Source organism: Chanodichthys erythropterus, chromosome 10 (genome assembly GCF_024489055.1).
Source record: "Chanodichthys erythropterus isolate Z2021 chromosome 10, ASM2448905v1, whole genome shotgun sequence".
NCBI lineage: Eukaryota > Metazoa > Chordata > Actinopteri > Cypriniformes > Xenocyprididae > Chanodichthys > Chanodichthys erythropterus.
The window spans coordinates 44,403,330-44,425,307 of NC_090230.1; the positions used below are offsets into that span (position 1 = coordinate 44,403,330).

General features: G+C 35.1%; 1 protein-coding gene across 2 annotated transcripts; it reads left to right on the forward strand.

The window, feature by feature from the left end:
• The first annotated feature begins 861 nt into the window (after positions 1-861).
• rps6kb1a (ribosomal protein S6 kinase b, polypeptide 1a) lies at positions 862-21,860 on the forward strand. Of its 2 annotated transcripts, XM_067397874.1 has the most exons (15): positions 866-1,578; positions 2,751-2,794; positions 2,956-3,073; positions 5,094-5,162; positions 8,283-8,430; positions 8,630-8,687; positions 10,827-10,927; positions 11,044-11,134; positions 12,327-12,417; positions 14,064-14,171; positions 14,273-14,335; positions 14,444-14,521; positions 14,655-14,762; positions 16,044-16,156; positions 18,922-21,860. In XM_067397874.1, the coding sequence occupies exons 1-15, from the start codon at positions 1,507-1,509 to the stop codon at positions 19,181-19,183; spliced, it is 1,524 nt and encodes a 507-aa protein (XP_067253975.1). In that variant the 5' UTR covers positions 866-1,506; the 3' UTR covers positions 19,184-21,860. The 2 variants fall into 2 exon arrangements, 1 of the variants encoding a protein (XP_067253975.1); XR_010896193.1 differs by lacking the exon at positions 18,922-21,860 and having other exon boundaries at positions 862-1,578; positions 14,639-14,762.
• The last annotated feature ends 118 nt before the right edge of the window (positions 21,861-21,978 follow it).

Sequence of the window (21,978 nt, forward strand, 5' to 3'; positions counted from 1 at the left end):
AGAACCAGGTGTAAATGTCACCCTACCTGACGCAGATCCTAGTATCTTTATCCAGGAAAACTCTAACGTATGCATGAGCTTTGCATATCTGCACATGTCACAGAAACCCACAGGTATGTATCATTAAAACAAGCAAAAGTATTGACTTTGATAAACTGCTAGCTTCCCTCATTTCTCTAATTCTGAACTGCCACATTTTGGGGGGAACGGAGTACAATCTGTGTCTACAATCAACAATAGGAGGCCCGTTTTTAAAACGAACAATACAGCTTAAAATAGCTTGATTGTAGTATATTAGCATCAACGGCCAAACATGGTTAAACACATTGTTTTGGTGTCAGGTTGTGTAAAGTAGGTATGAATGAGTTATTATGCCTCTTTTTGAAAAGGAAAAAAAATACAACTTTGGAAAGTCCCTGTAACTCATTTGCAAAGTGATTTTTATTTTTATTTTAGTTGCTTGAAGCATATGTAACACAAACAAAGTGCTCATTGTGATCCATTCATGTGGTTTTATAAAGTGGGGAACAGAGAATTGTGGCTACCCAGCACTTTGTAACAATGTATAGTGTGTGAGCTCGCATCTTTCTTCTGAACATGCCTTTTGGTGAGCTTGCTGACTTTTGAACATTTTTAAGTATAGGATAGGATAATAGGTTTGAATAGACCTAGCCCCATTCAACAAAATTACTCTTCACAATCACAAATAATCCAGTAGGGGCAAAATGATTGAATTTGTCTTCCATAACAGACGTATCTAAACAGAAGTAGCTACACCTTATAAAATCTGATCAAGCAAAACAAAATATATGTGCCCCCTTGACCCAGATTATATTTATATATAATATTAGTGTCTAAAAGAGTATGATCACCCCGTTCTATGTTAGTGAAATGCCCTATTGGTTGTATATAGGCTACTATACAACATACTTTGTATGCATGTATGCAGTTCTAATCTATATTACTATCTCAAATCAGATGACGAAAAGTGGAGTTATTTATTATTAAATCAATTAAACTTGAAAACACATGGGCATATCAGTGATAACGCAATAGCTGTGTGTCTGTGAGGTGTAGCAGCACGAATGTACAGAAGCAAAACATTGTCAGGTCTTTTGTCGACACCTACTGGCAGTGAGGCGCTACTACAAGTCAAAGCAGCTTCCTATACACACAGAGAGTGACGTCTATTTCCTATCCATACACCCACTTACCTCAGATACAGAACGAGGGGAGTAAAATAAAAGATATTCTCTTGTATGAGTAAAACTCTAATTCATTTTTTTTGTCATTTGTTTTACACATTCAGGAGCATTCGCACAGACGCTCTGTGAAATTCGCTGTTTGCCGTGAATAACGTTTACCGGTAACGTTAGTTAATATCGGTTAGGATACGTTGCGTAATGCGTACCGGAGCCGGTTATGGCGTCGGTGAGTCGTGTGGGATCATGAGGTGTCGGGATTCATCATTATTTCGGTATTGGTGCGTGTAAAGAAACTGTGACCATGGCCGGTGTGTTTGATATCGACCTCGACCCAACGGAGGACAGCGTGTCAGATGAGGAGCTCGCTGACGGGGTATGTAACAGGGAACCAGCTAGGTTTCAGATTTTCCGCATAGTCTGGACCGGCCTGAGAATCGATCCAGCACGTTACGAGCTTCAAAACTCGGCACAAAAGTACCATGACTGTACTATGGCAAACTATTACATGACAAGAATGGCTCTATATTTATCATGGTACTACCGAACGATAGCTATGTGATTTACAAAGGGTTTTTATTGTATTTTTGACAAACGACAAATTTACTGTACTTACCATGGGGTATGTGTATATAACGTGGTAATGCCATGGTATTTTATCATAAGTGGACATGTTTGTTTTAATAAGATTTTAAAGTCTAGCTTAAAATGGTTTCTAGTTGGTCCAAGCTGGTCATTAGCTGGTTCAAGCTGGTTAATAAGATGGTGGACCAACAAACCAGCTACTAATTGGTCATACTAAAGATATTCCAGCTGATTTTTTCCAACGTAATAGCTGGTTAACTAGTTAATGACCAGCTAGAAACACAGCTACCTGCTTAAACTGGATGTTTGGATACCCAACCAGCAGCATCACTTAAGCCAGGTGTATGGAGGCGACTGTTTAATGGGCTGTCAAACTTTCATGACTAGGCAGATTGTGAAACCAAATTTAATATGATTTAAATTTTTCTTTTTTTATTTATTTTACTTATTTTATTGATGATTTTTTTTAAAGAAAATGTCTTATACTGCATTAGGGGAAATAAGAGGAAAGAAAAAAACAATAGAACAGAGTATATATTTGAGAGATATGAACTTTTAAAGAACTTCATCTGCAGTTAATTTTTATAACACTGAAATTAAAGCAAGATTGACATGAGTTTAGTGTTCGAAAGTTTGACAAGTCAGACTTTGCTCCTGAATTGCCTCTGAAAGTGAAACCAGAAAAAAATTCCATGTAGGTCCGACTTACATTGGTCTGCCACTCTCTCTATTGTTAGACTGGGTCCTGTAATGTGATAAGAGTGATCAGTGACCTTGATACTCTGGTTGATGGAGGAGAGCCAGTGCTCATCAGTCACTGTATAGATTGAGCTTTAATGGCCGTGACAGATCTGCATACTGTGCAATTGGTGGAAAAGCTGCAGCGATACAAAAAACTGCAGTCCACACCTAAAACTCTGTGTAAACCTACCAGAAACACAAAAAGTTTGTTTTTGTCCACAGGCCAAGATTAATGAATACATGGATCAGTGCAGTGGCTTTGAATTGTGAGTATGTCACCATGCACTTTTGGATGCACAAAATTATATTTGTGTATTTTGATGATGTCATTTTGAAGTTAGCCCCTCCAAAAGTGAGCTGTCTTCTCCTTAAGCCAAATGCATGTGTATATTTTAATGTATTTATACTCTCATATTCTATATTTTAGTATGGAAGACTGTGAGAAGTTCGAGATCTCTGAAAATAGTGTGAATCAAGGCACGGAGCAAATTCGTCCGGAATGTTTTGAGTTGCTTCGTGTTTTGGGAAAAGGAGGATATGGAAAGGTAAGCAAGACTTGCAGCGTTTGTGTTTCCTCCCTGCATGTGGCATATTTTGGACACATAATAATATACTCTACCCTTCAAATGTTTGTAAGTCAGTAAGATTTTTTGAATGTTATTGAAAGTAGTCTTTAATTCTCCCCAAGGCTGCATTTATTTGATCAAAATACAGTAAAAAAAAAAAAGTAATATAATGTGTACAAGTTAAATTATTTAAAATGTAGTTTACATTTACATTTAATGATTTAGCACATAGTTCTTCAACCTTACTCCTGGAGGCCCACTGCCCACTGGAGTTTCACTCCAACCCTAATCAAACACACCTGAACCAGATAATCAAGCTCTTCAGGATCACTTGAAAATCACAAGCTGAAGCAGGTTGGATGTAAACAGGGCAGTTGCCCTCCAGGAGCAGGTTTGAAGACTTTAGCAGACACTTTTATCCAAAACGACTTAGAAGCAATCAAATAAACAATAGGGCAACAATATGCAATGGTTGTGACTAGTCCCAGTTAGTCTAGCACAGCACATAGCTAGATAGAATAGAAATATAATAGAAAAAAAAGTGTTGGTGTTTAGTGTTGTCAAAAGTACCGACTTTGGTACCAAGTCGCTACTGAAACTTTAAAAATATGACGATACCAGCATTTCTCCCTAGCATTTTGAGCGCTGTTGAGCGGATTCTTAAACACCTCTGATTAGCCATTGTGTTCACATGCTCAACAGATAAGTCTGTGATTGGCTACAATCCCTTTCCCAATCCTTAATATTTCCGCTGATAGACGGATCCGCTGATAGACAGCTGCTTTCAAACACTCACGTGTGTATCTGTGTAAGTCCTTGGTGTGAGTGTCAAAGATGTCTATTTACAACATGTTTTCGAAGCATTGCTCATTGTAACCAATCACAGACATGTCCGTTGAGCACGTGAACACAATGGCCAATCAGAGGTGTTTAAGAATCTACTCAACAGTGCTCAAAATTCTGGTATCGTCACATTTTTAAAAATTCAGTACTTATTTAGCTGTTCCTTGAAAGTGGCTAAAGATTCAGCAGCTCGGGTTGAGTTAGGCAGGTCATTTAACCAGCACCGTTCACTTGTAGAATGTAAGCTTTTGGAGGGCACATAAGTCAGAAGTAGTGAGTTTAGGTTTGGGTGCAAAGCCAGTGGTCGTTCTATAGGCAAACATTAGTTCCTTGAATTTGATGCGAGTGGCTATTGGCAACCAGTGCAAATTGATGAAGAGAGGTGTGATGTGCGCTCTCTTCGGCTCGTTAAAGACCACTTTTCACTGCTGCATTCTGGATCAGATGCAGAGGTTTGACAGTACATGCTGGAAGGCCTGCCAAGAGAGTATTACAATAGTCCAGTCTGGATAGAACAAGAGCTTGGACAGGGAGTTATGTTGCATGCTGCAATAGGAAGGGTGTAATCTACCTAATGTTGTATAAGGCAAATCTGCAGGACTGGGCCGTTGTAGTTTAACTGATCATCAATCACAACTCCGAGGTTCCTGGCTGTTCTGGAAGGAGTTATGGATGACAAACCTAGCTGAATGGATAAGTTGTGATGAAGTGCTGGGTTGGCCGAGATCACAAGCAGTTCTGTCTTTGAAAGGTTGAGTTACTCCTGTGATGGCAAATCTGAATTTTAATTAGCCATTACTCCAGTCTTCAGTGTCACATGATCCTTCAGAAATCAATCTAATATGCTGATTTGGTGCTCAAGAAACATTTCTTATTGTTATCAATTTTGAAAACATTTGTGCTGCTTAATATTTTTAGTGGAAACCATGATCCATTTTTTTTTTATTTAATGCATCCTTGCTAAAGAAAAGTATCAATTTTTTTCAAAACAAATCTTACTGACCCCAAACCTCGAATGTTAGTCTACATAATTTGTTTGTTAATGTTGTTTTAGTTTTTTTTTTTTTTTTTGTAGATTTGTATTTTAGATCTAACCGAGACATTTTTATCAGACTTTTGACTTTTTTTTTGACAGTCCTCTTCTGTTTCAAAACAGGTTTTTCAAGTTCGCAAGGTAACTGGGCCAACTTCTGGGAAGATATTTGCCATGAAAGTCTTGAAAAAGGTACGGCCCTGCATATTTCCCAATAATTCATCTTTCCCTGAAAATCAGTATGGGTGTTCCGCAGTGTTGGGTTAGTTACTCCAAAAAAGTAATTAATTACTAGCTACTAATTACATCTTCAACAGTGGAATTAGATTACTGTTCTAATTGCTCTCTCTAAAAAGTATTGCATTGCTTATTACTAATTATTTTCTAAATCCCATGTCAACCTCAACCAGTTGAATGATACAAGGATAGATAGATAGATAGATAGATAGATAGATAGATAGATAGATAGATAGATAGATAGATAGATAGATGGATAGATATTCTTGAACTGAGCAAAGTATTACATTTTACATTAAAACATATTTTTACATACATTAGACGTTAAATGTTGATGTTAAATCCACTATTTAATGCAATACATCAGAAGAAATTAAGAGTAATCCCTTACTTTACTTTTTCAAGGGAAAAGTAATTAAAATACAGTAATTCATTACTTAAATAATGAGTTACATCCAACACCGGTGTTCCGTCATGCCTGGTCCTGCTAGTTAACAGGTTGTATTGGTGTAGTTTGCTTCAGGTCTGTGAATGTTTCATTACCTATGAACAGTTTCAGTAATGATTTTTTGATTCGTATAGTTTTAGTGTGTTTTTCTTTTTCACAACAGCTGATAAAATGGTTTAGTTTATTCACTTATTTCAGCACTTTGTAACTGCAGACAAGTGGATCATTACAGAGAATCACACAGTAACATTCAATAGAAGGAATATTGCTTTGCTTAAAATGCTGAGTTTAACATATTTAGAACACAAGGCTTTTACAATCGCATGCTTTACAGGGTCTAATTTGGCAAGACCTTAGATGAGTGCTATATATGGTCATTTATCAACATGGTCGAAAGATATGATGCGGTCACAATATGCTGCATCAGGAAGTGGCTTTGTTATTATCAACAATTAGTGGGCTCTTCTTTGTGCATTGAAGCAGTTTTAGATAAAATATCTTTTAAACCAGTGGTTCTCAACTGTCTGGCCATAGGACTCACATTTTCCCATGGTAATTAAGAAGTGACCCAAATTTTTAGGAATTTGAACAAAGTAACTGTTTCTCAAAAATGGTTGATATACACAAGTACCGTCCCACTTTACTTAACACAAATAAATGGTAAGAATATCACTAACACTGATGGAAAAAACAGTATTATAAGTTAAAGGATTAGTCCACTTTTAAATAAACTTTTCCTGATAATTTACTCACCCCCATGTCATCCAAGATGTCCATGTCTTTCTTTCTTCAGTCGAAAAGAAATTAAAGTTTTTGATGAAAACATTCCAGGATTGTTTTCCATATAGTGGACTTCAATGGGCACCAAACTGTTGAAAGTCAAAATTAGTTTCACTGCAGCTTCAAATTGTTAAAAACAATCCCAGACGAGAAATAATGACTCATTTTCTAAAAAAAAGTTTATAAATTTTATACATTTTAACCAGAAATGCTCATCTTGAACTAGCTCTCTTCTTCTTCTCTATTAGAATTCCGGCAGTGTAGACACTGCTAAGTGTATTACTGCCCTCCTCAGGTTAATCTTGGATGACATGGGGGTGAGTAAATTATCAGGAAAAGTTTATTTAAAAGTGGACTAATCCTTTAAGGCTGTTAAAGGATTAGTTCACTTAAGAATTAAAATTTCCTGATAATTTACTCACCCCCATGTCATCCAAAATGTTAATGTCTTTCTTTCTTCAGTCGAAAAGAAATTACATTTTTAGAGAAAAACATTCTAGGATTTTTCTCCTTATAGTGGACTTCACTCGGGTACAACGGGTTGAAGGTCCAAACTGCAGTTTCAGTGCAGCTTCAAAGGGCTCTACACGATCCCAGTCGAGGAATAAGGGTCTTATCTAGCTAAATGATCAGTCATTTTCTAAAAAAATAAAAATTGAAAAACTTTTCAACCACAAATTATCCCATGATTTACTCACCCTCAAGCCATCCTAGGTGTATATGACTATCTTCTTTCAGACGAACACAATCAGATATCCTGGCTCTACCAAGCTTTATATTGGCAGTGAATGGCGGTTCTGATTTTGAACTCCAAAAAATCCATCCATCCATCATAAAAGAAATCCATATGACTCCAAGGGGGTAATAAAGGCCTTCTGAAGTGAAGCGATGGGTTTTTGTAAGAAAAATAACCGTATTTAAAGTTTCATAAACTTAAATAACTATCTTCCGGCAGATGGCCTATGCAAGTCAACCCGCTCATCATTCAGGTTCGGTTGAGCTTCTGTTCATGTTTATATGTGAATAAAAGCCTAAATTAAATCTGTTCATAGAAAAAGATTTGATTCTATTCAGCATTCGAATAAAAAGCATTCGAGTCTATTCAGAAAATTTGGAATAAACCACTCAATTCATAGTTTTCCGATCTCTTAATGAACTTTTTGAAGCATCAAAGTTGCAATTGCGTAGGCTGTCTATGGAGGGATAGAAAGCTCTCAGATTTCATTAAAAAGATCTTCATTTACATCCCGAAGATGAACAAAAGTCTTAGAGGTTTGGAATGACATGAGGGTAAGTAATTAATGACAGAATTTTCAATTTCGGGTGAACTAACCCCTTAAACTGTGTCTGACAGAAGTGTCAACAGCTTTGACACACATCTTTCAAAATACATCTCTCATCAGAACAACATTTAGAATTACATTTTGTTGCTGTTGTTGTTTCTTTGACTACACACTCTGTGACCCACTTATTGAGAAACATCTTACGCTTTAAATCATTCTAGGATGGAGGAGAGCCAACGTTGGCCTTGTACCGAGGCCACTGGTGCAGTTTAATCGTTCTGAGACTAATGCTGCATTGTTCTCTGTGGTTTACATGATTGAAATGCTTTGGATTCCATTCCCAAGTTAGATTTGCACACGTCTGTTTATTGCAACAGCAATAAAAGCATTAATGACACCAGCCTGATGAGTTCACAGCTGTGATCAGGGGAGTTACAACCCTCCAGCACCTGGATGTTCATGCACAGACAGTCACAAGTGCTTTATGTGTGCTGTGAGTTTTGACAGTTGCTTAAAAACACAACTTCCCTTAATGGATTCTGTTGCTTTTGTCTGTTTCAACAGGCCATGATCATGCGCAATGCAAAGGACACTGCTCATACTAAAGCAGAACGGAGCATCCTAGAGGAAGTTAAGCATCCCTTCATTGTGGACCTCATGTACGCCTTTCAGACGGGGGGCAAACTTTACCTCATCCTGGAGTACCTTAGCGGTGAGTTCAACACAGCTACCATTGCTACTTTTTTTTTTTTTAGCTCAAAAGTCAGCAAATCCTGAAAAAATGCATTTTTAATTAATAGTTTTTGTCTTGGTTCTCAGAAAAATATTAAAATATAAATGGCCTTGAGTAGCAAAATAGCATACATGTTTTATAGAATGTATCTGGAATCAAGATCATATTATTCTAACAGGTGGAGAGCTGTTCATGCAACTGGAGAGGGAGGGGATCTTCTTGGAAGACACAGCCTGGTGAGTGAGGCTGTATTACTCTTATCAGTGTATAGATCGTTCCGGAGTCAAGATGACCTGTCTGCTATCTGGATGCAACAGTTCTGTTGTGTATAAACATTGATCTCATGTGGGAGGGTTTCAAAATTCATTAGCTTAACAAATATGGTTTGAACAGCTGACCCAAATGTTGATTTTATGGTTTGTCAAACCAAATGCATTAAATTTCTTGTTAAATTATTGGAAACGGTGACCATGATAATTGTGAAGATGTTCCTTTTTATATGTTAATTTCGAGGTTTGTGAAGATTTGAAGAAAAATCTGAATGAATGAAGTAATAGTTCTCCCCAATAATCTATCACTATTATTTTATGTTGTTTCAAACACATGTTTAACATACTTTAACATACTGTTTAATGTATATATATATATATATATTTATACAACAGTTCTGTCTGGTTCTCGAATGTGATTGGCTGATAGCCATGCGATATTTCAGTGATAACAGCACTCCTACTGCCTTTTCACAGTTTGTATCACTCCGCTTGAAGTGACCGTCATGGCGGCCGATCAAATCAACCGTAATTTTTACAAATACTACTCCTTGTACCACGAACTGTAGTTTTAATAGTTTTTTAGGCGAGAATGTTGTTGTTTAGACCTGAAATATGTGACTCATATTTAATAACAGCGCCTATTTTACAATTTGTTTTGACGTTTTCGGAGATGCGATCTCGAGTGCGTCAGCGGCCGTTCAGTGCTTCTGTAACCGCCGAGAACAGCTTCATCTCGGCCAGTGACTCTGGGATTTGCCGCTGGCTCTTATAGTGGTTAAACACGAGACATAATTCAATTTGAGTACATAGAACGGGCAGTCTTTGGTCTTATTGATCTATTATTTGTTCCAGAGCAAGTCGAATTGTGCTATATTAAATTTGATAATAATAAACGTAACGTTACATCCTTATATAGCACATTGGCTACAACTAGTCGGGACATATCAGACTCTTCTCCGCTTCAAATACGTAAAACATTAAACTTTATAAACATATGTTTTTTTGAGTAAAGAAAACGCTTTACAATTTTTTTTTCAAACATCAGATCTTTTATTTACCTTTGCACTGCACAGAGGAGATGTCCAAACTGCGTGCGCACTTCATTCAGGAGGTGAGGCGGATTAATGAGGCTTGATTGACAGTTTGAGGATCCAATGGAGTTAGGAGGTTTTTTCAAAGGCTCTTTAAAATCCTTTTCATTCGTTAAATATTTGTAAAACCCACATTTTTTTTAATAACTAGTGCTTTATGTTTGTTTGACTGAACTGTACAGTTGTGCTTATATGTTGTTCAATAAATATTATTTTATATAAATATGTCCATTAAGTAATATGGATTGAGTGAACATTACATTAATACGCCATTAGATGGCGGCAACACTTTACAGGAGAATTAGTCAGTGAGTCACAAGAGACTTTTAAATTGAAAGGAACTTTGCAAAAGGAAGTTGTTTTAGCGCTGTGGTGTTATGGATGGAAAATTCCCAAAGCTGAAAAAAGACAAATACAAAGATCGCTTCCCCCTAAGCGGACATTCAAACGGACTTGTATAAAGGATGTAATATTATGGACATCGACTTGATGAATGAATATAATGCAATAAACCAGACACAGGTAATAGCCTACACTCTCTCCACACTCTCTGGAATGTGTTTCAATGAAGCGACTCAACGTTCCTTCGTTACTAGTTCTAAAGTGACATTTTCGAGTTAGCAACGGAGGCTTGGTTTAACTGACAACTTGAGTTTTGAAACGTTCCTTCGTTACTAGTTCTGAAGTGACGTTTTAGAATTAGTAATGGAGGCTTGGTCCAACTGTCAAATTGAGATTTGAATCCGTGGCGGAAGGAAGTAGTGCTGCACAAAAGAGGGTTTTACAGACACTCCGTTGTTGTTCTTATTTATTTACACACTCGTGCCGTCGAACTGTTGTATAAACGCAATATCATATTGCTTATATAATATATGTAATATTTTGGGGGGAGCTATTTGTATAACAAAATTCTAATTCATGGATTGTGAAAGCATTTCCATTTTTAATTTAATCAATTATTAATTACTTTGTATTGTTTTATTTATAATCTTATTTATTTAACTCCTCCTAGCTTTTATCTGGCAGAGATTTCCATGGCCTTGGGTCACCTTCATCAGAAAGGCATCATCTATAGAGACCTGAAGCCAGAGAACATCATGCTCAATAAGAATGGTAATAAAACACACACTCACCTCTGTCCTTTTATCCCAGACATTCCCCAGGCTTGCACCATTTCCTGTTCAATAAAGACTACTCCTATGGATGTGCTCATTTCATTCTCATCTCAGGTCATGTGAAGTTGACAGACTTCGGACTGTGTAAGGAGTCGATCCACGACGGTATCGTCACACACACCTTCTGTGGAACCATAGAGTACATGTATGTACAAACTCTCATTTTCACCCAGTTAAACGATTTTTTATGCTACTGAAACTTTTTGTTCAAGACCAGCATAAAACCATTGTAGTTCCCTCATCAGATTTGACCAAGTTGCTGAATATTGATTGTTTATTTTGATATACTCATGGTTGACGTCAACTCAACCATGAAGATTTCTGAGCAACCCGCTATTGCATTTGATTTGCAGATTTATTTAGTTGCTGAAAGTTTGCAGCAGTCTGCAGATTTTGGGCAGCTCGGGTTGACAGATTTCACAGAAAATTGTGTTGTTGTTTTTTTTAGCTTCAGATTATGATTCCATCCAGTCGGAAGATATCAAAACATGTTTGATATTTTGAGCCGATTTTAAAATACATATCGTAGTGCATGACACAAACTGAAACCAAAGCTGTCCTCTATCTACCAGCGTTTCAATAAAATACAATATAAATACAACAACAATACAAAAGTAAATTAACTGATCACACGTTACAAATTAGCCTCAATATTTGACTGATCAGCACAGATAAAACAACTGACACTGTCTACCCATCCAAATGCGCTTGGCTCGTTTTTTCTTTTGTGACTCAACACAGAGTCACTACAACAACTACTGCGCTCATCTCCTGCACATCCATGTTTGTTTCATCTGTTATGCATCTCCTAGCAACAAGGGTTTGTTTCTGTGTAAGTTTGTTGTGTTCGGAATGATTTAAAAGTCTGGTAGTGTTTGATCCTCAGTCGTTTAGTGTATAATGCCCAGTTATTCTCTGTAACCATTTGCAAAATCGCCAAGGGTATGATGCCTAGTGTTTTAAAATCTGTTCAGATTTTAAAAGTTGTGTAGTGTATTTCAGCCTTTCGTTTCAAAATTGGTCTGTGTAGGCTAGAAAGCTTTGGGTTGTGAAAGTTTAACAACTTGAACTTCATTTTTAAAACTGCAAGAAAAATCCAATAGGGTCATGTTTTCCATGATGTGGCCTCTTTAAAAGTCCACCCAGTTCACAGAGGCCAGGGCCTCCATCAATCATGTCTACTGAAGGCTTATTTGTGGCCTCCTGTGTCAGTTAGGTCAAAGTAAAAAGAAAAAGACAGCAGCACAAAAAAAATGGTTGGTGCACTGGCCTCTCTTTTCACTCATTCATTCATTCTTTCACTGTCTTTTGTTTCTCTTGTTCTCTCCCTCTTTCAGGGCACCAGAAATCCTCATGAGAAGTGGCCATAATCGAGCTGTGGACTGGTGGAGTCTGGGAGCCTTGATGTATGACATGCTAACAGGAGCTGTGAGTGCCCCTTCTCATATCTGTTCTGCTATGTTGCTTCATATTAAAGTTTTCAGATGGGAACAAAGCTGTAGATTATATCAGCAGATATAAATATAGATTATTCAGATAGATAGATACTGTAGATATATACACTAGACCTGTACGATTAATGTTTAAAGATCTCGATTCAAACACCCACATGATCTTATTCTTAAATGACAATGATTTGGCTAGATGTCTGTTACAAGTACGATCACAGCGGAACAATCAAATCTGTGTTGCTGCTAATTTTCTCTAAGTTAAATTAAATTCTAAATTAAATTCTCTAAATTATCACAGAAGTACTGGGATAAAGGTTTATGGTTCTGATATAAACACTGATGTCTACTGTAATGAACAGTCATTCTGAGGGAGTCATTGAATCATTCATTCAAATGGATTAAAATATCTTTTTTTTTAATGAATTCAAATTTATTAGGCTAAATATTTTTAAATAGACTGCAGCAATTAACATTTTGTCAGAACCTGTTATTTTGTTTAGTTGTCAATTCAGAATCTGATATCTATTTAAAAAAAAAAAAAAAAAAAAAAAAATGTATTCTCAATTTATCCAGACTCATGCAGCTCTAACAAAATCACTCAAAAGTTTTTGATTGGTAAGATTTTTGTAATGTTTTTTAAAGAAGTCTCTTATGTTCACCAATGCTGCAATTATTTGATTAAAAAAACAGTAATATTCTTTAAAATATGAATGCTATTTAAAATAAAAAAAATGACATGCATTTTGTATGATCCCACTTATTCAACAGTTTTGTATGATCCCACTTTTTTACAGTTTTGAGGTTAATAATGAAATATATATATAGCTATGGAAAAATTAAGAGACCACTTAATTTTTCCATAGCTGTGTGTGTGTATATATATATATATATATATATATATAATATAATATAATTGAAATATAGGTATTTTCAGACACTTTATGAAGTTTTTTTTTTTTTGAGGTTGTTGTAACTGGTTTGTGTGTTTATAAGATTATCTTCCACACAAACATAAAGGCACAAGTTTAACTTTAGGTTTTTAAAAATATCCCAGCAAAATATTTTTGAAATTGATTTGGCTTTGATTGACAGAGAGACGTTAAACTCACAAACCTCCTGCCATTCATCAACTCTAGTTTTCAGTTAATTACACTGAAGACAGGCCTTACACATTATTGCTAGACCTAGACAGAGATAATCTCTCTTGAGGTATTCTGTTGACAGAGCATTTTACCAATAATTCTGTTGACCTAGTTTGTGACCTCTTTAACAAATAGATACCACTTTGATTGTGTGTACCCAAAAATAACAGATGGAATCTTCTTCAAACAATTAATGTCAACAAATGTAGATAAATCCTGAAACCTACATCACATGGCCAAAAGTATATAGACACCTGAACTTGTAATTGCTTTTTTGACATTTAATTCTAAATCTTTGGCATTAACAGGGAGTTGCTTCTCCCACACCGCTTCCACTTTTCTACTAGATGTTGAACATAATTTCCTTCCATTCAGACAGATTTCAAGTCATTATTGTGAAGATACCAAATGTCTTATGAATTTGTAGAGAGAATAAGTTTACCCAGACTCCTCTTTAACCTCTTAACCCTTATACCTCCAGCCACCGTTCACCGCAGAAAATCGGAAAAAGACCATTGACAAAATCTTAAAGTGCAAACTGAACCTTCCACCTTACCTGACCCAAGAAGCACGGGACCTTCTGAAAAAGGTAGAGGTCTTAGTTCAATCAGGTCATTCAAGTTTCGCAGCAGTGTGGAATTCGGTCTTATTGCTCAACTAATGGGGCTGTGTGTGTTTTTTTGCACCCAGCTGCTGAAGAGAAATGCATCGATCAGGATGGGAGCAGGTCCTCGAGATGCTTTAGACGTCCAGGTATCTGACCTTCTGATGTGGTGAACCCATTCTCATAACAGCAGGAAATCATATATACATAAATAGCGGATTTCTGTAGATTATAAAAAGATAATGTATTTTTTTTAGGCCCACTCCTTCTTCAGACACATAAACTGGGATGATCTACTGGCGTGTAAAGTTGAACCTCCCTTTAAGCCTTTTTTGGTATGACTGTTTTCTCTCTTAGAACAATCAACTTTTTGTCTCTTGTTGCGTGTTTCTAGTTGTTTTTGTCATTATTATAGATCTCATGATGAAGTATTCGATAATAACTCCTCATAGATCTCTTTTTCTGCAGCAATCAGCCGACGATGTTAGCCAGTTTGACTCAAAGTTCACTAGTCAGACTCCTGTGGACAGTCCCGATGACTCGACGCTCAGTGAAAGCGCCAACCAAGTCTTCCTGGTCAGTGTGTTTCATTTTGGGCTAAATTTATGTGTACGCTCTTTAAATATATTTTCTTTGCACCTACACTATACCTCTGTGGTGACTTCAACCTTAAATTTATATTCGTAGATGTAGCAGATGCCTTTTCCAAAGTGCACCAATAGTGAACATATTTATTTTTGTGTTTATTAGCCAATAACATATAAATAGAAAAATAATCTGTATTTGATAACTCAGAAGTTTAGGGTTGGAAAGATTTTATGAAAAGTCTCTTCTGCTCACCAAGGATCAAAAATACAGTAATATTGTGAAGAATTATTACAATTTAAAATGACTTTTCCATTTTAATATATTTTAAAATGCAATTAATTAATTCCTCTTCAGTGTCACATGATTTTTCAGAAATCATTCTAATATGCTGATTTGGTGTTGAAGAATCATTTCTTTTTATTATCAGTGTTGAAAACAGTTGTGCTGTTTAAAATCAAAGAATACTGAAAAAATGTATTAGGGTTTCCACAAAAATATTAAGAAAGTTAAAAACGACAGCATTTATTTAAAATCTTTTATAACAATGTGAAAAATATTTACTGTAAATTACTGGTTACTGAAAAAAATTAATTTCTTTGAAAGAAGAAACTCTTTCTGACCCCTGACTTTTGAACAGTAGTGTAGATAAATTCACTAAAAACTAACATCAAGTATTGCTGAAATTATTTTAAAATATTGTTATATGCTTCAAGTAAATTAAAATATATATTCATAAGATTGTCACCATGAGCTACAGAACTACATAGGTAGTAAAATACCAAACAGACATTTTTATCATAAACATAAAGATATTCTTCAGACCAATAGAATAATATTACTCAGCACCAAGGCCTGTATGGTACGTGACACTATATCCCAAACATAACACGGAACCAACGGAAGCCTCAAAATTTGTTTAGACACCATTTGATCTTCATTATCTTCAGCATGCTATGTTGAGCACTCAAGAATGCGTATGAGATTCATTTCAGACTCCCGACCTACTTTGTGAGTGTGTGTCAGCATTGTGTGTGTGGTAAATTAGTTTATTTTGTAGACAAACTTACGAGAAAGGAATAATGCCTCTCATCTGGTCTGTATTATCACTGTTTAACTGTTTTTTTCCAGCTGTTAGCGTGACATGTTCTTTTTTTTTTTTTGCTTCATCATAATTGCATATCCTCTACACTCATCTATTTTTTTTTGTCTACCCAAACTCTTTTTTTTATTTAATTATTTAATCTTTTCTCGGATGTTGTCTCTCCTCAGGGCTTTACGTACATAGCTCCATCTGTGCTTGAAAACATCAAGGAAAAGTTCACTTATGAGCCAAAATCCCGTTCACCTCGCAAGCTTCTGGGAAGTCCAAGAACACCAGTGAGGTAATATGTTTTTCTCATTCCACTGAGGTTTGATGGACGTATTAAGTGTCTGGTTTTATGATCTTGTAGGGCTGTATAAAAAAATATAGATTTTTCTAATTAATTGTGATCTTCATTTGACGGATATTTAATTGATCTTTCACTCTATGGCAGTTTTTCCTACACCGCTGAATCTACTGATCCATGTCATTTTTTAACCAATTTTCTCAAATGAATTTGATAAGATAAAAACAGCATGTTTTCGCAAAGCGTTGGCAGGAAAACTTGTTCCTATTGATTTTTTTTTTTTTTTTTTTTTTTTGCAGGCTTCACACAATGATATGTGACTAGCCTGATTCACAAACAAATTACTTTTATGAACTGTCTTTTTAAGTTGATCAAAAACAAACCGCGTGACCGCAGTGGTCTGATTCACAAACAAATGACTCTTATGAACTAATCCTTTTTTGTGAATTAAAAACATTTCTCCCAGCCGGTTTATTCTGATTCAGGAACAAATTACTATATACTTATAGTGCAACTAGTGTAGTTTGAAAAGTGCTAATGACACTTTTGATCTGATCCATATTTTAAATGAATCATTCCAAATAATAAACTCACATGACTACTGACCATTTGAATCAGTATGATGAATCCTGTAATGATGGTTACTTAATCTACAAGTTGAAGAATATATAGAATATGAAGTGTATATATATATACAATGCAGGTCACTGACAAATAAAGCTTCAAAAAAGGTGTTTTTTAAAAATCTTTTAAAAACTGATGTAATGCATATCATGAACAATGTGTTTAAACAAGTTTCAGTTGTTAAATAACATTTCAAAGTGTTTAAATTCATTTTTTCTTTTTACTATTTTATGTCAGGCAGTACAGCCAAATAGTTATACCTGTATACTGTCATTGTACCACCTGACATGGAAAGTGTACCAACCTACCCATACTTGAAATTTTGCATCATCTAGATGATGCATTATCATGTTTACTGTTATGACCTTGTCAGTAAAAGAGCCATGTTTGCAGCTGTGCCACCCTGACATTTGAGAACATACACATTGCTGGACAAAACTTTTTCAGTTATCTTTAAAAAAAAAAAAAAAAAAAACTTTAAAACTTTAAAACTTCTGATATTTATAAGATTTGTTTATATGAAAGGGTTCAAACCTAAAATGATGCCATAGTATTTAGTTTTTAATTTTTTATTATTAAGACACCATTTTAAATAGTTTTCTTAGTCTGTTCATTTGTCTGGACAGTTGCACCACCTGACATTTTGGGGGGTTTAGATAACAAAACAAAATATTATGTATTATTTAAATGTACTAAAAATGAAATGAATAAAAAAATAAATAGGTTTTATAGAATAAAGTGATATAGGTCATGAATTTGGCAAATTATTTTAAAAGGCTATAATGCACTTGGACACAAAAATATGCATGTCATGTCATATACAGTACAGTCCAAAAGTTTGGAACCACTAAGATTTTTAATGTTTTTAAAAGAAGTTTCGTCTGCTCACCAAGGCTACATTTATTTAATTAAAAATACAGTAAAAACAGTAATATTGTGAAATATTATTACAATTTAAAACAACTGTTTTCTATTTGAATATATTTCACAAAGTAATTTATTCCTGTGATCAAAGCTGAATTTTCAGCATCATTACTCCAGTCTTCAGTGTCACATGATCCTTCAGAAATCATTCTAATATGCTGATCTGCTGCTCAAGAAACATTTAATGTGTACAATTGTACAAAATATTTGTGTACAATATTTTTTTTCAGGATTATTTGATGAATAGAAAGTTCAAAAGAACAGTGTTTATCTGAAATCTAATCTTTTGTAACATTATAAATGTCTTTACTGCCACTTTTGATTTTGCATGACTTAATGCATCCTTGCTGAATAAAAGTATTCATTTCTTTAATTTATTTTCAAAAAAATAAAAATAAAAATTCTTACTGACCCCAAACTTTTGAACGGTAGTGTATAATGCTACAGAAGCTTTGTATTTCAGATAAATGCTGTTCTTTTGAACTTTCTATTCATCAAGGAATCCTGGAAAAAAAGTACACAACTGTTTTCAACATTGAAAATAATCATAAATGTTTCTTGAGCAGCAGATCAGCATATTAGAATGATTTCTGAAGGATCATGTGATCACACATGTGACACTGGAGTAACGATGCTGAAAATTCAGCTTTGCATCACAGGAATAAATTACTTTGTCAAATATATTTAAATAGTACACAGTTATTTTAAATTGTAATAATATTTCACAATATTACTGTTTTTTACTGTATTTTTAATTAAATAAATGTAGCCTTGGTGAGCAGACGAAACTTCTTTTAAAAACATTAAAAATCTTAGTGGTTCCAAACTTTTGGACTTCATGTCATTATATATATATATATATATATATATATTTTTATATATATATATATTTTATATATATATATTTTTATATATATTTTATATATATTTTACATATATATATATATATATATATATATATATATATATATATATATATATATATATATATATATATATGACGTGCATGTGATCTTATAGGGAAGGACACTGATTTCATTTATCTGAGCTTTAAGTATAATTTGTTGACCAAATATGAGAACTAAATCCAAGGTTGTGCATGCTGTAACATGCTTATCTGCTCTTGTGTATACAGTACTTACTGGTTATGTGTCACGTATGTTGCACGTATAGAGATCCATAACCCATGCTGCCTTACTTGCTTTTTCCAGCCCTGCCAAGGTTGAAGGGGAAGACGGTTGGTCTCGAGGTCCACCCTTCCCAGAAGTGACCACAACCACCTCCTCTCTCCTGCCACCCACTGATACACCCATGGAGGTGTCTAATGTGGAGCAGATGGACGTTAGCAACAGCATGGAGGTGTCGGCCCCTCTCCCCATCAAAAAACCACTGGGATCCACCGCGGGGTCCTTCATAAAACAGGCTAACCCAGTGGGCGGCAGGAGACCCCAGCATTTGAGGATGAATCTTTGATGAACGTCTTAAGTTTTGCACTTTAGGAATTTATTAAATTACCCAAAGGCCTTTCTGCACCCTTTTTTCATCACTTAAACACTTGCCGCCTCAGCATACTTCATACAAGCATGCAGAGCTTGTTCAGAACAAAGCCTGTGACCTCTTGCACCATAGTGAGTTGGTCTGCTGCTTGCTATGAAAGAGAAATAGACCACCTGCACTTTAGGTGACTCTGAGCATGAATTTCACAGTTTATCTTTTATATGCCATGCTCATGCAAAAAGTGAGGAAGAAATGCATATCTTCTATTCTATATTTGAAGTTTGAGCCCCTCGTTATTGTTTTGCTTAACTGTATGACGGTGGAATAGTAAAAGTGTTTAAAGAGATAGTTCATCCAAAAATAAAAACTGTCATTTGCTCACCTCTGTCGGTTCCAAACCTGACTTACTTACTTCTGTGGAACTCAAAAGAAGAAAACATTCTCAGTCTTTTGTTGTTTTAGACCCCATTGACTTCCATTATATGAACAATTGAATCATTTTTCAAAATGTCTTCTTTTGTGCCACACAGAACAACAGAAAGTCATTTAAGTTTGGAACAGTATTAGGGTGAGACTGAATTTTTATTTTTGGGTAAACTATCCCTTTAAGGTGGTGAGAGAAGATCTAGGTCTACATTCCAGTGGAATCTGTTTATTTTGCGGTGGATTTGATTCTTAATGCATCAGTAGTTATTAGGACCACTAGAATCACAGATGTAGAACACTTCTGGAGTGACAGTTGTGTTTACCAACCAATGATAAACTATGAAGTTTAATAAGCTGAGTTTTTTTTTTTTGTTTTTTTTTGCAATGCTCTTTGCTCAAGTTCATGTGGCAGTGTTGGATGACTTCAATACATTCTTCTCTTGTTTTGGTCTGTTCAGGATTACATTTAAAATTCATACATTTAAGTATGAATCTGCCTGCATTGTGGGCATCATATCAAATGTATTACTTTTGGACAGTATGCATTATTCTGACCAAAGAGTATTAAAAACACAAAATTACCACATAACACTAGATAAATCCTCTTAATCCAGAGTACTAGTTGTTCTTTCTAAGCCACATCCACAAACATCAATGCCACTAATATTAATATGATGTCATCCTTTTGTGAAAGCTATTGGTGGAACATCTTTTTTTGCAGTTTTACTTTTCTCTTTTTAGTATTGAAGAGAACAATTTTTTTCTAAATATGTGTGTGTGTGTTTTGAATTTATTTTTCAGCTGCCATATAGTTTTGTAAACTATGCAAATTATTTATTCTTAATCAAGAATGCTGTTGATGATTTAGTTGGATTTGTTGCATAAAGACAAAGGCATGCCCTTTCATTTTTATTTAGTACTTCTTTCTATGGTGATCTTATGGTGAGTCAAAATAATTGTGTTATTCTTAAGGACAGTAAAAATGTTGGGATTTTAAATATATTTTCAAGATGTGCAGTGTACAAACATACACAATATAAAGGGAAAACCACTGGATTATTTATTGTTCTGTTTTGATTAAATAAGCTTGGTTATATGTGGTTGAGGTGAAATCTCTATTCTGGATGAACTCAGAATAATGGAAGCATAATATAATAGTAAATCTTTCAAAAAACGAACAAAAAAGCAGTATTTGTTTAATTGCTGTATATAGACAATTCTTCATCACTGTTGGTGCTCTTTCCTTGTATTATAGTTCTTATATATATACAATAAGTGTCATGATGTGACTCTTTGAATTGGTCGACACTGAGTCTGTTTCTTGTTAAAACTGTGCTGTATGTAAAAAGGGTTCATCAGTCATCATGGGTGTTTTCATGTATCTTGTTTCACAGGCATTCCTGTGCTCATAGAACTGTTATTGTTATCAATGAACGTCTGTGTGCGAGGCTGTGTAACTGCATTTAAACAGTTTCTCAATGACACATTTTTTTTCCCATGGGAATGTAAAATAGGCTTTTTTTTCTGCTTGAAAGCATTCTGTTGTGACATTGTAACTCACTGATCGAATGTGATGCTAACCTCACATCCTCAAACTCTAATTTCTTTGTGGTTGGAAATTAGGAGGCCATTGCTCTGATTGAACTGTCTGGACTTTGCGGCGGATTCCATCAAGCCAATAACTAGCTGTACTCACTATGCACAGGAAGCATGATTGTGAATATCTTAAGCTTAATACAGTGCCTACTGATAAACAAGCACCTGCTGTGCTGTGGCAGTTAACAGCCCGTAATGGCTTCGTATGCGAAAGCCTTTGATTTTGAAATCTGTGCGAGACCAGCAACTTAATTAAATTGCCTCTTAACTGGTACTTTGACTATGGAAGCATCATATTTTGCCTTTGCATACGAAAATATCGACCGTTTATTCAAACTATGCAATGCTTGCTGAGCAAATGGTCTGTAATGTGGGGTAAATGGCTTCATATATCACTTTTGACAGTCTGATGAGTTGGATATTGACCATGAGGCCAGTCCCTGTAATCACAAGACTGGCCTGGGTTTAAATCCTTTCAAACTGTCTCCCATTGATTCTTGCAGTCATGTTGGAATATTAAGACATAACTTGGTGCTAAGTGTTAATGGCCTGGGTTTCTTTTTATCTTCATTACTATATGTTCCTTAAAAAAAAAAAAAAAAAAAAAGTAATGTGGTGTGTAAAAATTGAGCTTCACAAAGAGTTGAACTGAACCTGATCTCGAAAATCTGTGTACTCTATTATGAACCAGGGTTGAGAACAATTCTGAAACTTCCTGGTTTATAAAGTAAAATGAATAGAAAAATGCT

Excerpts from the sequence above, each read along its gene's own strand:
- rps6kb1a (XM_067397874.1), top strand. The coding sequence starts at position 1,507 with ATGGCCGGTGTGTTTGATATCGACCTCGACCCAACGGAGGACAGCGTG. Across the intron at positions 8,431-8,629 it reads CATCCTGGAGTACCTTAGCG|GTGGAGAGCTGTTCATGCAA; the intron begins GTGAGTTCAACA and ends TTATTCTAACAG. Across the intron at positions 16,157-18,921 it reads AGTCCAAGAACACCAGTGAG|CCCTGCCAAGGTTGAAGGGG; the intron begins GTAATATGTTTT and ends TGCTTTTTCCAG.